At 32.5% G+C, this 13,872-nt stretch overlaps 2 protein-coding genes across 2 annotated transcripts; one reads left to right on the plus strand and one right to left on the minus strand.

The window, feature by feature from the left end:
* The first annotated feature begins 6,879 nt into the window (after positions 1 to 6,879).
* Positions 6,880 to 8,762, plus strand: LOC105208075 (39S ribosomal protein L46, mitochondrial). The gene is made up of 4 exons (XM_011177829.3): positions 6,880 to 7,113; positions 7,618 to 7,983; positions 8,182 to 8,324; positions 8,460 to 8,762. Exons 1-4 carry the CDS (start codon positions 7,056 to 7,058, stop codon positions 8,730 to 8,732), a joined length of 840 nt encoding a protein of 279 aa, XP_011176131.2. The 5' UTR covers positions 6,880 to 7,055; the 3' UTR covers positions 8,733 to 8,762.
* Positions 8,763 to 10,830: 2,068 nt separating this feature from the next.
* LOC105208076 (probable 18S rRNA (guanine-N(7))-methyltransferase) lies at positions 10,831 to 13,665 on the minus strand. The gene is made up of 5 exons (XM_011177830.3): positions 12,995 to 13,665; positions 12,862 to 12,899; positions 12,604 to 12,782; positions 11,369 to 11,795; positions 10,831 to 11,229 (listed from the first exon to the last, which is right to left on the minus strand). Exons 1-5 carry the CDS (start codon positions 13,031 to 13,033, stop codon positions 11,085 to 11,087), a joined length of 828 nt encoding a protein of 275 aa, XP_011176132.1. The 5' UTR covers positions 13,034 to 13,665; the 3' UTR covers positions 10,831 to 11,084.
* Positions 13,666 to 13,872: the final 207 nt, after the last annotated feature.

Here is a 13,872-nt window from a genome sequence, read left to right on the forward strand (position 1 = left end):
TTAGCATGTACAATGCAATTATCGAAAGCATTTTCTCAGCTACGGATATTTTATCCTTTATGATGCTCTGTTTAGTATCCTCAGTCAAATGCAATAGCCGCGTCGTAACTCGGAAATGTCGCGAAGAAAGCTTCGTCTCATAGGCAGCGTTTGGAAGGTGCTAGAGGATGGTGGTGGTCCGTCAGTCGAGCGAATGGGCGTAGGTGTTCGCTGGTGGTAGTAAAGTAGAGGAGGAAACGGGTAGGAACCGTCCGCGGGAAAAAGGAGAAAAGGGAGTGAATTTTTTATCGGTAAAAACTCCATTAGAGAGAGAGAAGCGACGGTGTTTGTTATTGGTCATCCTCGGGGAGAAGATGGAAGGGTAGGGTAGAGGGCCTTGTCCGGCGCAGAGATATCCATCGATCCGAAGGACGGTAGATCCGCCACCATCCTCAATTCTACCCCCTTCTTACATTCTATATCCTAGGGAGGATCCTCCTCTCTTTACCCACTGTCGGCTCCTATGAGGGTGAAACGGAGAGAGAAAGAGAGAGAGAGAGAAAGAGAGAAAGGGAGAGAAGCGTTCGTCCCTTCCTACAGGAGCTCTACGTACGTACGCAGGCAAGCATCTACAATGTTCCTTTGGCGCGGGTGGTATCAAAGAAATCAATTACCCAGCAACACACACGTGAGTCCTACAGCCGATCTCCACACGGTCCACCCAACCTAGCCCGTTCTCCGCTCTTCCCCACTACGGAGGCAGTACCGAGCACTCACGCCCTCTCTCCAGGCGTCCATCTTTTCTGGAGTGCCACCCCCTGCGTCTCACATATTTATTTTATACTGCCCGCACCTCGTACGACCATTCCACAGCCCCGGGATGGAATTCTTTATCAAGCCTCTCTCCTAACGTAGAACCTTCGTCTATCGTTTCGACCGTATGCGCTCTCGATTGAATCGAGGTGATATTGAATTGTCGAACGCGTTTATTTTCACAAAAGCTATGCAGCATTTTGATTCCACTATGTCTTGAAATTATTTATCATTGAATAGATGACAAAAATGTTATATAATCAAGTACATAAAATATATCCTTTTCTTTGATTTATTTGCAAGCCCAAACGTCACGACATATCAATCGAAAACTTCGTGACACACTTGAAATCGGCATCTGTTTATCAAATTGCGTAACTAAAGCCAAATCTTATAGCAATGCATGGTATTAGTCTAAACTAAAAATGGTTCTTCGTAGTAGCGTCGCCTTCGAGAGACAGGCTCGGAATCAAATGGATTGCGAATGGACGGAGAACAGTGAGATCTAGGAGCGAACGAGAGGAGACAATGGTAATGGTATAAGAGAAGAAAAAAGAGAGAAAGAGACCGGAAGAGGGAGAGAGGGAGAGAGAGAGAAAGAAGCGGAGAAAGCAGGAAAGAGAGAGAAGATAGGGTAGACAACAAAAAAGAGAAAGAAGAGAGGAACGGAGAAAAACAGAGCCTCAATGTGGCATGGGAGGATAGAGGACGGCAGTCGGAATAGCCTCAACTGGACAGCACGTGGACGACTGGACTACCTACTTTTATATCGCTCGGGAAATAATGGGATTCCCATCATGAAGTGGATTTCCCTTGGGAGCCAGTGGACATCGATGCACCCGTCAAGAGATCCAACACCATCCGACGCCCGTATCCTCTATCGGTCTCCCGCACCCCCGACGTTCATCATTCGTGCCCTCCCGTACTCATTCACCTGTTCGGAGCTCGCGTCGTCCCGCGTTACACTTCGTTGCGTTAGAAAAATGACCGGGGCTAAGTTTGAAGGATCGTAATGGTATCCCAATTAATTTAATTAATTAAATTTCTCGTATAATAAGTTCTTTTTCTTTTACATGTACGATTGTTGAAATTTAAATTACTGACAAATTAAAGAGACCTATCTAATGAAAGTGCAAGTTACCTAAATATTTGCTAAGCAAATCATTCGTAGCCTTTAATTCGAGATTTAATTTATCGTTAGTCAAAGAGACCTCTGTAGATAAATCTAAAAATTATAATTGATTTTAAATTTTACTTATAACAATTCATAAATTCTATAAAATTTACTAAGCAGTTTATGTTAAATTATTTTAAGTTTTAACGATTATTATAAAGAAAAAACGGGGTCGTGTAGGACTGATACGATACCATGGTATCTTCTATAATTTGCGTTAAAATTTAATGTAATCGTTAAAATTATTTTGTTACTGTCTATTTAGATATTGTAGGATGGTTACTGGATCACTAAGTTTTTATAAAAACTGAATTTCAGTTTTGCAAGTAACAGAGATTTTCACAGATATATGGTCTCTACGTAATTTTAAGAAGTATGTTGCATATTACTTCTTTAACTTTAGTCTAGTTTGAAGGCCTTAAATGTAATCTTCAAATAATGTAATTAAATTTAATGTATGTATAAATTTTGCATATAAAATTATATCATGTGACATGTAATAAGAGATCGTGAGAAAATCGTGAACAATTTGCGGACGTAAGACCACATTTACGACTTTGCAATCTCATAGCGAACGTTACATAATACTTATTAGCAGTAAAAATAATTATTCTTTTAAACCCAAAAAATTACTTCAAAAAAATATCTTTTTATCCAAATAAAATATATTTTATAAAATGTTCATAAAACTTTTAATTGTTTTATTGCACATATTAGTGTGTAAGATTTACGAAGAATTAATTATTAGTATTAATTTATGATTTTTTTTAAATAATTAAAAGGCCTTTTATGACATTAATTGTTAGTATTCCACGACCCCCTAGAAAATATTTAGGTAACTTGCTATCTCACAAACGCATCCTTTTTTCCCTCTTCAATAAATTATAAATTACGTTTATTCTATATACTCAAAGAACTTTTACCTATAAGGTAATTGGTAGAACTCTATGATTAATCCAATTGGTGTTGATAAGTTGTGTTGCGTCAATATTTACTGAGTTATTTTAAAAAAAGCAAAAATAGTATTCTATCATTACCTTCCTTTTTCTATACACTTTTTAATCATTTTCATAATTAACTAGTTTTATATTGCATAAACGCGATCACTTGGGGTGATTTTTATACTCTAATTAAAAGTTACTATTATTAATTGCATATTATTGATTATTCTACTTTATTCAAGTAACTCATACTGATTTTATACATTTCCTAAATGCTTATACAATAATAGATACATTTAAGAAACATGTAAAATATTTATGAACATATATAAAACGTATATGAACCAACAAATGCTATTTAGGTTAATATATCAGATTTTTATGTATTCAGATTTACTCAATATTTTCTTAAAAAAAGTAAGAAAAAATTTTTAAAATAAAAATGGATTCTTCATCAGTAAAGACAACTGCAACTAAACTTTTATTTTCTTGTTGCTGAATGTAAAAGTCATTCCAAATAATTATTTTCGAATTAAAAGATATGTTACAAGAAAACATGCACTAATATCCCTCCCCAAGTATAATTGTATATAAAATATATTTAAACATATGTTTGCTTTTCCTTGCACAATCTTTATTCATATATATGAAACCCCTAATAAAAAAATAAAAGACAATAATAAAAAAATAAAAAATAATTAAAAAATAATTTTCACATTATTTTTTTTAATAAAAAGTAAAGTTTAAAAAAATGCAAAAAAAAACATTGCTCAAATGCATACATAATTATATTTAAAAAATGTTTAAATATATATATATCGAGGGGGAATTCACAACCCAAAATTTTGTACACCAATGCCGATTTTTGGCATTGCTGTAAAACACTGCCGACATTTTTGTACACTGCCGACAATGCTTATTGTTAGTCAATGCCTACAATGCCGTCAATCCTATATTAAAATTAAGGCAATGCCATGCAATTATGAACACTACCGCGTGCCCATTATCATACGCCAATGCCTGCACAAGAATTCTAAAGCTTTCCCAAAGTATTCAAAAATTTTTGTGCTCAACCCCATGATCGAAAAACCGACTCTGAAGTGAGCTCACCACTCCCCAACCACTGACGACAATGCCGTCAATATTATAGGTCACTGCTTACTTTTTTCGGCAGTCCACTGCCGAAATTTTGTACACCAATGCCGGCTGTGAATTTCCCCTCGATATATATAATAAATATGTAATAATCATAAATAAAATATTGTACAATATAATCGCAATTTTACTTTTTGTAAAAAAACAGTAAATAAAAGTTTTTTTCTAATTATTTTTCAATAAACCTTTTTATTATTTTTTCTATTTACGAATAGACATTATAAAGGAGAAAGAAAACATAACATATTATATATACATATAATGTTTATATATGTATGTTTATAATAATGTATAATCATACATGTGTATTTTATACTAAAAATTTTTTTATCAAATTTTGATTTTAATAAGCACAATGAATAAAATATAGATTTGTGCGGTATAGAAAAATAGTGTTCTTATTATTAAATAATCTTATAAACGTTAATGAGCAAAATACCCAATTAAAAAAAAATTAACTTTAATATTTCGAAATGTATGTGTTTATTATATATATCATTAAACGACAAGAAATATAGAAAGATGTTGTAAAGGTTTCCTAGAGAAAAGTTTCTAAGACTTGACAAAAGCCTGTGTTTATATTTCGAAAATATATTTTTTAATTAAAGTGAGTAAAGGTGCGATTTCAGGTAGCTATAATATTCAGATATTTACCCCAATTCTACCGAAATTTCCCATAATTTTCCATAATTCCCCATAAATCCCCATAATTTCGGTAGAGTGGGGGTAAATATTTGGATATTATATCTACGTGAAATCGCACCTTAAGTGAGTGAAGTGACCTGAGCATCCTGAATATAATTTTTCTTAAATATTTCATATTTCTAGATACACAACAGAGATTCGTTAATTTTATTAATGTTGAAATTTTTAAATATATTATTTTTATATACTTCTATCTCATAAAAATACAACTTATATAAATTTAATTATAACATAATATACTACATAATATACATAATATAACACATACCTACTTAAACTAACCATTTTTTGCAATTTAAAAAAAGTTTTTATTATAAAATTAAAACTTACTTCAAGACAAATTTAGATGTGAATAAAGAAATTAAATATTAAAATATACATATATGTATATAAGTATTAACTTTTTAAGTTATTAGAAAACGATAGTAAATACTAAAGACATTTTGAAAAATGTCACATTTTTTCTATATTTCATGTATATGTTACATATATAATTTTTTAAACCTACGTTACATATAAAAGATTACAGTTTCAATATAGAATCATTATTGTATATTAGAACCATCTCTTCGCACTGTTTATTTTCTTGAAAAATATGATAGCAATTAATGTAAAAAAGATCTAAGAGAGAAACTTCCTAACAGAAAGTTTGAAAATCTCAATTCATCTTTCAGTTTGATTCTAAAAATAATACAAATTTGATTTATTAATTGTGGCAAGACCGTCAAATAACATTTATATATATATATAAATATATATATATATAAAATTTTATATATATAAGCTTTTATATATATATTATTAATTTATTTATAATTTGTCATTTATAATTTGCCATTAATTTCATAATTTACAGTTTATCTCAACAGATAAGTAACTGTATTTCCATTGATATTTCTTGGTTAATTAACTATTTTTATTATAAACTCTGAAATGTTTGTCAGAGGCAGACAGACAGAGAAGGTTGTCACAAAAAGATCTGTTTTTATTATGTTTGGAGAAAATAAAATATACATCATTTCTTATAACTTTATAGTTATAGTTGTTAATTAAAATGACATCAGATTACAAGAACACATTAAAAATTAAATTACTAATTTATAATCAATATAGTTTGATTGTAAGTTCTTAAAATAACTGTGATTCATTACGTAGAAAATAATGCAGCATATAACTGAATATTTAGTATAAGTAAAATAATTTAGTAATGTTAAGATTTCTATATTGAAAATAGCAATAAACACTACAAAAAATTAACAGAAAGGTAATGACTCCGTTACTTTTTAAGTAACTATAATTGCAACACGTTATTTTTCAGAGATGATAACTTTTAACATGATAACTCATTACTTTTTGAGAGAGAAAAACTATAATTGTAACTATTTGCTGTTATAAAGTAGCTCTTCCTATTCTGATAAACCATATAAGACAAAATAACAGACAGCATTAGCAAAGATTTATATATTAAATTAGTAACTTAATAGTTACTAATCCTTCGTGGTTCAACATTTTTTTCATTGCTTTTCTCAACCAAGTAACTAGTTCCTGATACAGTGTTTTTCAATGGATTTTTGGGCTCTAAAAAGACTGAAGAAATTTTTATACACTCTTCCAATACGTTTTCATAACTGTTTAACCTAAAATGTTTTTCATTTTTTCTGTCCAAATTTGACGCAATAATAATTTAAATTGAAAATTATCTGGGTTTTCAAATTCCCCCCCCCCCCTCCCCCTCCCTCTCGGTTGGATCACGAAAGATTAACATGTAACATGCTTCCGAAAATATTGCTGCACATTGTTAGTATTATTGTTTCAATATTATTCAGTATTATTGATCATGTATTAGGACCTGTGTTATGTTTAAAGTACAACGTGCACGTACTTGGAAACTGATTGTTGCACCTTCCCGGTGTAAGAACGGCAAACGGCGAAGACGAGATCAGTGAAGAGAAGACTCGACTGCAGGAGCATAGAGGTTAATTGTACTGGCACACACTAATCGTACATTTCACGCGCTACGAACGGTCTCTTGCAGAACACTCTCGCGCGACAATCTTTCACACATAAAATGTACTTTTGAAAGTTAATCGGCGGTGCGGATTGCGAGATACGCGAAACAACAAGATCACGGCGTGGCGCCTTCCGTACCGTCCACAATACGAAATGTATCGAACGGGGAAATTGCGATTCTCGAAGTGTCGGAACGATCGAGACATCGAAGTGTCGGCCCGACCGTGGCCGACCGTAATGATTATTTTTGTTAGGTTAGGAGATAACTCCACTTGAAAATGTTCAAACAAATTTTCCGACCGTTCGGGTCGTACGGATCAAATCAAGTTTTATCAGGTAGGCAGAAATAATTGCTTTTTTTCACTCTTTTTTATTTGAAAATCAGAAAACGATCATTTAAAAAAGCGGTAATTGTTTCCAGCTGTATATTATTATCCAGGTGAAAATTTTTCTCAGAATTTTTATACGAATTTGAATATTTTTCAAAAACACTGAGAAAAGTTTACATCTTTTCTTAGAATTTTTCATATATGTGAATTCTGAGATATTCTTAGATTTCTCATTCTTTGAAAAAACTTTAAACTTTGTTAAAACTTAAATTTTATTAAAAATTATAGGCATTTCTGAAGTGTTACAATTTGTATGAAAAATATGAGACAAATATAAATTTATAAACAAATTATAAAATTATAAACCGAGAAATTCTGAAAAATGATATCAAATATTCTAAGAAAAATTTTTATCAGGGTAACCTTCAGTTTGATTACAGCAATTTAATATCATTTAATTACAATAACATAATATCATTTTTAATTGCATATTAGTATCTTTTCTGTATAGGTACATCAAAAAAAGCTGTCGCAATATATCCCAATGTGATTCAACATCAGGATGCACAAACGTTTTGTACTGCTACAGCTACAAAAAAATGGGACTTATACAGCGCTGTCTGTTTAGAACGTCATCCAGTTATAGTACAGCCAATGGAAGAGATCGAATTGAAATTTCATAATATGTTAAGGAAAATTGAATATGAAAAAAGTCTAAAGTCTAATCATGAATTGCGGAAAGAAAATGAACAGAAAAAGAAACCAAGCAGCGACATGGATGATGACACAAATGTCAATATTTTGCAAACTGCACAGGATATTGAGGAGAGCTATCAAGAGGAACTTGACAATTTTAAATTTGCACCAACAATTACAAGTATGCATTAATCTTTCTTCCTTAATATAGAGCACAAGATAAAATTTTTGTGCAAAAACAAAGTATCACACTTATAAAATAAATTAGTTAAAATACAGTATCAAATATTTATAAAAAAATGTTAGGAAAACTTTTACATTATATGATTTATATTTTTATATATTTTTAACACAAATAATTTATTTCCATTGTTTTTAGAATTTGATGAACAAAATATAACGTCATCCTTGAAACGTAAATTGGACAAAAATTTGATGTTATTAGTACAACAAAAAATAGGTAACTCGCATTATTGGATACCTCCCCAAGGTATTCGAAAAGAAGGAGAAACCATGAGACAAGTACAGTTACAAACTATTTTTTTCTATAACTAATTTTACTTGTGTGAATTCTATAGCAAAGACTAAGAATCATCTGACTGGTAATTTGAAAATTACTTAAGTTATATTTAAAATGATCAATTAATTCTTTTGCAGACTGCAGAGAGAGTATTACAAGAAGCATGTGGTGCGGAAATAAAAGTGAAATTTTATGGAAATGCACCGATTGGGTTCTATAAATATAAATACCCCAAAAAGCTTTGCGAACAAGGAATTTACGGTGCTAAAATATTCTATTTTTTGGCAAAACATATAGACGGCGATGTCACCAATAATGTAAAGTACCAGTGGTTGGATCATGATGAAGTAGAAAAAGCGTTACCTAGTGGAATGCAACAAAGCATTTCACAATTTATGTTATTTACTTAAAAAATAATATATATAAATATTAAACTCACATTCTTTCATTTATTATTATTATTTATAACCATCTTAATATCTCTTAACAAAATTACAAAGGATTTGTAATATTAAGAGGAACCTAAATACCGATCGCATTACAGAATCAATTAATTTTTTAATTGGTTTGACACATCACAAAATCCTTTTGCAAGATAAAACTACGCGGAAAAAACTTTAGGATAGATTTTACGAGAAAATCAAAAAGAAAAAGTCTGAGAATGGCCGTGCCCACAATTTAAATTTTAGCTCATGCAATTTTTCGAGACGCCATCTCTACAACGTGGACATGCACTACAATACCAATGTATAGGCATCGACGAGAGACCGCGACTGTTGGCACACCTGGCAAAAGGAGCGCCGAGCTCGCGTACACAAACTTCAAATTTTTCCCAACGGCTTTCGCGCAATTCGTTGATTCGTCTTGTCGCAATTTATGCGAGCGCAATCGAAACGAGGCGCAAATACTGAAATGTGGGGGGCAAATAAACAGTAGATATAAATGAATTGACTTACCGTTCGCTGCTGGTCGCTCCGTCCAGCTCCGTCTCGACCGCACTTCTCGAACTTTCGATCCAAGATCCTCATGACGATCCCCCTACTCTTGATTCACACTTGGTACATACGAACGCGCGATACTTCGCTTTCAACGACTTTCCCGATACTCACACCCGTCAAACACTCGAGATACGCGAGATACGAGATACGAGTCAACGAAGAAGACGCGATTAAACACGCGACACGACCTACCCCCCAACGATTGCCGTCTGACCGGCACGGATGTGGTTTCAAGATCCTTCTTACGACGATTCGTCTTGATTCACACTTGGCACGAACGCGCTACCCTTCGTTTTCGGCACTCTTGAAACACTCCCGGGCCAGTATTATCACACGTGTCTGAAACTATGCAACGAAGAAGATACGAAACACGATTGAATGCGATATGACTTCGCACCATACATCGTATCCGACATCCGACACGACGGATGTTGACACGAACGTCCGACACTTTACTTCACTTCTCGACACACTAGCTCGCATCAAAAATTCGAACGGAACGACGAGGATACGAGTTGAAATGCGCCGCGACGCGTCGCGACCTTCCGCGTCCTGCCTAACCGACCGACTGCTGCTACTGCGTAGCGGCGGTAGCGGCGCACAGACGCGGCCTTGAGCCAGTCACGTGATCAGACGTCACGCCGCTACGCAGTGCTACGCAGTCAGTGGCAGCAGTCGGTCGGTTAGGCAGGACGGCAGAAGATTGCGGCACGTCGTACCGCATTTCAACTCGCATCCTCATCATCCCGTACGAGTTTTTGAAGCAAGCGAGTGTTTCGAGAGTGCTGTGTGAAGTGTCGAGCATTCGTGCCGACATCCGTCGTGTCTTGCGTCGAATACGATACATGGTGCGAAGTCGTATTGCATTCAATCGTGTTTGGCATCTTTCGTTGCTTCGTATCTCGAGTTTCCGATGCCCGTGAGTATGCCAAGAAAAAACGAAGGGTCACGCGTTCGTGTCAGGTGTGAATCGAGACGAATTGTCGTAAGGAGAATCTTGGCTGTCGAATGTTTGACAGCTACGGCCGAGACGGAGCTGGACGGAGCGACCAGCGGCGAACGGTGAGTCAATTTGTACTCGTATCTACTATTTATCCAATTCCGTATTCGCATCTCGTCTTCATTGCGTACATGTAAGTTATCGCCAGTACAGTGCGATGAATCAGTTAGTCGCGCGAAAGCGATTAGGATAGGAGTGAACACGAACGATTTGAAGTTCGTGTACGTGCACCGGCGCTCTCTTCGTCAGGTGTACCAACAGTCGCGGGTAACATGCTTTTCGAAATCTAACCTGTACATTAGAATTTGCGTATTTAAAATAAAAAAAAAAATTGTAGTATATATCCACGTTGTAGAGACGGTGTCTCGAAAAATCGTATCAACTAAAATCTTGGGCATGGCTACTCTCAGGCTTCTTTTCTTTCTTTTGATTTTTTTATAAAATCTATTAGTTTTTTTTTAGTATGTGTATATACTTTTATTCTACAAAAAGATTTTGTGATCCGTCAAACCAATTTCAAAATTAATTTATTCTGTAATGCGATCGGTATTTAGGGTCTTTTTAAAGGAGCGTACATATCCTTTGTATATACATAATTATGATTATTAAATTTTGCTTTATGTAAATATTCTTTAATAAAATGGATATTTCAAATATCTTTCAAGTTAATATAAAAGCGGAGAATATAATTAAGATTTTATAAACTTTATTATTTATAATTTAGAAATTATTGAAAATAAATTTTTATATTAACGAAGTACATTTCAGAATCGCCCGGATCTCTTTCGACCAGTATATTTGGAATCACCTCTAACTTCTCTTCCTTGTCGTCGCCGCCTTTCTTTCTTCTCTAAAATCCAATCCCTGCTTTTCTTTAATGATTTACCCTTGGCTTTTTTTATGTACTCCCTATAATATAAAATGAGAAAAAAAATTATAACTATTTTTAAAAAACAAAATATGTAGTTATGAAATATTAAAAACGATTGTAAATTACAAAATAGAGTTAAATTGCAAAATTGCAGAATGGATTACAGGAGGATCAAACCTTTTTGAATTAGCAATGGTTTGTCTGTCTTCGTTTTCTACTCCCAGTGCTTTTGGAAGCGGAGCAGCTCCTCCAGTCATTAAAACCAAAAACATCTTTTTTGCTTTTGTACTATTTGGGAAATCAACAACCACACCACCGAAAAATCCAGCTTTTGTAGCTTGTGCTGTGATTAATTCAACCTGTTCACTGTTTTCTGGATAAAACTGTAATACTGCTCTTGCACTCCTTGACAGGCATGCGTACAATGTTGAGAAGAAACGATATAAACGTTTCGTAGGATTGTGCGTAACTTTGTTTGCATAGCACAACCATTGAAGAGCAGAGATACTAACAGCTCCATCAAACGCACCAGCTTTAAATGGTAATCCTTGACCTATATCTCCCAAGATCAAGTCACCATCTGTTTCTCTTTCAGCAGCTACCTCTAAAAAATAATTATGTCTAATTATATATATATATATATATCACTCATTTGCAAGGTTGAAAGTTAATTTACTTTTTCAACTTTGGCTAAAGTTAATAGCTTGATTTAACAAATGAAAAACGAAAAACTAACTCGGGTAGGAATTGCATTAAGATTAAATTAATTTAATAACAAATAACAAATTAAAAGTTAATTTTAAAAAGTATTATTTATATTAAATTAAAATGCTGTAATTTTTTAAAAATTAGCTTATTCTAACAAAACAATTCTAATATAAATCATTAAATTTATTTTATTTGTAAATTAAATTTATATGAAATAAAAAAGAATTATTATTTTTTATGTAGAAATGTGTTCCTTTTGCAATTTTTTTCTTTTAAATAGGTACAATTTTAGCTTAGAAAAAAAATTAATGAGATAAAGTTTATGTTTTAAAAATAACTAGTTAAAGTAAAAAATTAACTTATTTAAAATTAATTAAGTCAAAATAAAAGTTAACTTTAACTAGTTACTATGTAATTCTACTCATTTGTAACGACATAAAAATAAAGTTTGCTAATTTAAATGTTTTAAATCATTAAAATTTTATATCATTTTTATTATGATTCTAATATAACAATTTGGACTACTGATCGTGGAGGAAGAAAACTAACACTAGAGTTTTCTATTCAGTATTGAATTCTTTTTTTTTATGCAGATAACTTAAAATAATTTCCCAGTTATGTGATAAATAATATGCATATATTTAATGTTACATAAAAAATATTCTTAAAATATAGCTGTATACCACGATAATTAAAGTACTTACTAAGCATTGCTGAAGAAATGTCAACACCAATCCATACATGTCCCTGATCTTCTAAGACGCTGCCACTAAGGCCTGATCCGCAACCAATATCCAAAAGTAAGCAACTCTTATCCTCGGGTAGTAAAAGAAGTTCTATAGCACGTTCGCACATCTGTACTTGAATTTCTATCATACGAGAGCTGTAAAAATATGGATTTTATTGCGAAATTACAAATAAAATAAATTTATACAATTTGTACAAAAATCTCATAGACATACCTTTGTGTATATTTCTTAGCTTCTGTTTCATCATAATACTGTCAGAGAAAAATAGAATAATCAATCCTTTTGATTTTTAAATATTTACTAATTATAAGTAAACAATTGTAAGGCGATAAAGTTTACAACTTACCACCTCAGGAGGTGCCATGTGCTCTGGTCGCTTAGACATTTTCTTTCTTTCTGTCTTTCACAGGCCTCTGGATTTTTAATTCATATAAATCAAAGTACCATAGTTTAAACAACGTCAAGTACTGGATTAGAAAGCCAATAAAATCCAGTCGTATTATCAGTATAAGTCGAGCAAACTTCTAATTAAGAAGTAGGTAGAACTATCAGTGATTTATACTTGCTTAGATATTTTAAATACTGATTTTATTCGTCTTTCAATACAGTTTTTATTTTCTTTTATATCTGTTTTAAACTATTTTGTTTGTCCCATTAATTCGTTATTCTGAACATGCCAAAAGTATCTAATAAACACACGTGTCTTACAAATAGAACCTAACCTAAATCTCCAAAGGGTTGGCCATGGCCATGTCTGGTCACGTGTCCGTTCTTTTTACAAGTATTCTTCAAACGCATAAAGTGCTATTTTCTCCTTAAAAGATAAAAATAATTGAAAACGAGAAAGGTTCATTTTAGTCATTCTAAATAGAAATAGTAAAAATGTCGATTTGTAAAATTAAAGTAATCAATTATAAAATTTGGAAATCAATACAATTTGCAATTGTATGCTTTGCACAATTGGAATAAATCAAAATCAGAATTTGTATACAGCGATTTAGTGATATAACTATAAAAAGTTATCTAAAAAACACATTTTAAAAAATTCGTTATAAATAATGTGTAAGCGGTATAAAATTCTCGAAATAAAGAAATCATTACTTAATGTCATACAGTAAATTTTGTTATGAATTCGAATTATATGATAAATACTTACGATCCAAACGTTTTATTTTCAGAAATCCATTGTTTTAAATTTATGAACTTAATCCTCAGTTATGTAGT

This window comes from Solenopsis invicta, chromosome 1, assembly GCF_016802725.1.
Source record: "Solenopsis invicta isolate M01_SB chromosome 1, UNIL_Sinv_3.0, whole genome shotgun sequence".
NCBI lineage: Eukaryota > Metazoa > Arthropoda > Insecta > Hymenoptera > Formicidae > Solenopsis > Solenopsis invicta.

Excerpts from the sequence above, each read along its gene's own strand:
- LOC105208075 (XM_011177829.3), top strand. The coding sequence starts at position 7,056 with ATGTTCAAACAAATTTTCCGACCGTTCGGGTCGTACGGATCAAATCAA. Across the intron at positions 7,114-7,617 it reads ATCAAATCAAGTTTTATCAG|GTACATCAAAAAAAGCTGTC; the intron begins GTAGGCAGAAAT and ends TTTTCTGTATAG. Across the intron at positions 7,984-8,181 it reads ATTTGCACCAACAATTACAA|AATTTGATGAACAAAATATA; the intron begins GTATGCATTAAT and ends CATTGTTTTTAG.
- LOC105208076 (XM_011177830.3), bottom strand. The coding sequence starts at position 13,033 with ATGTCTAAGCGACCAGAGCACATGGCACCTCCTGAGGTG. Across the intron at positions 12,900-12,994 it reads ACATGGCACCTCCTGAGGTG|TATTATGATGAAACAGAAGC; the intron begins GTAAGTTGTAAA and ends TTTCTCTGACAG. Across the intron at positions 11,230-11,368 it reads ACCATTGCTAATTCAAAAAG|GGAGTACATAAAAAAAGCCA; the intron begins GTTTGATCCTCC and ends TTTATATTATAG.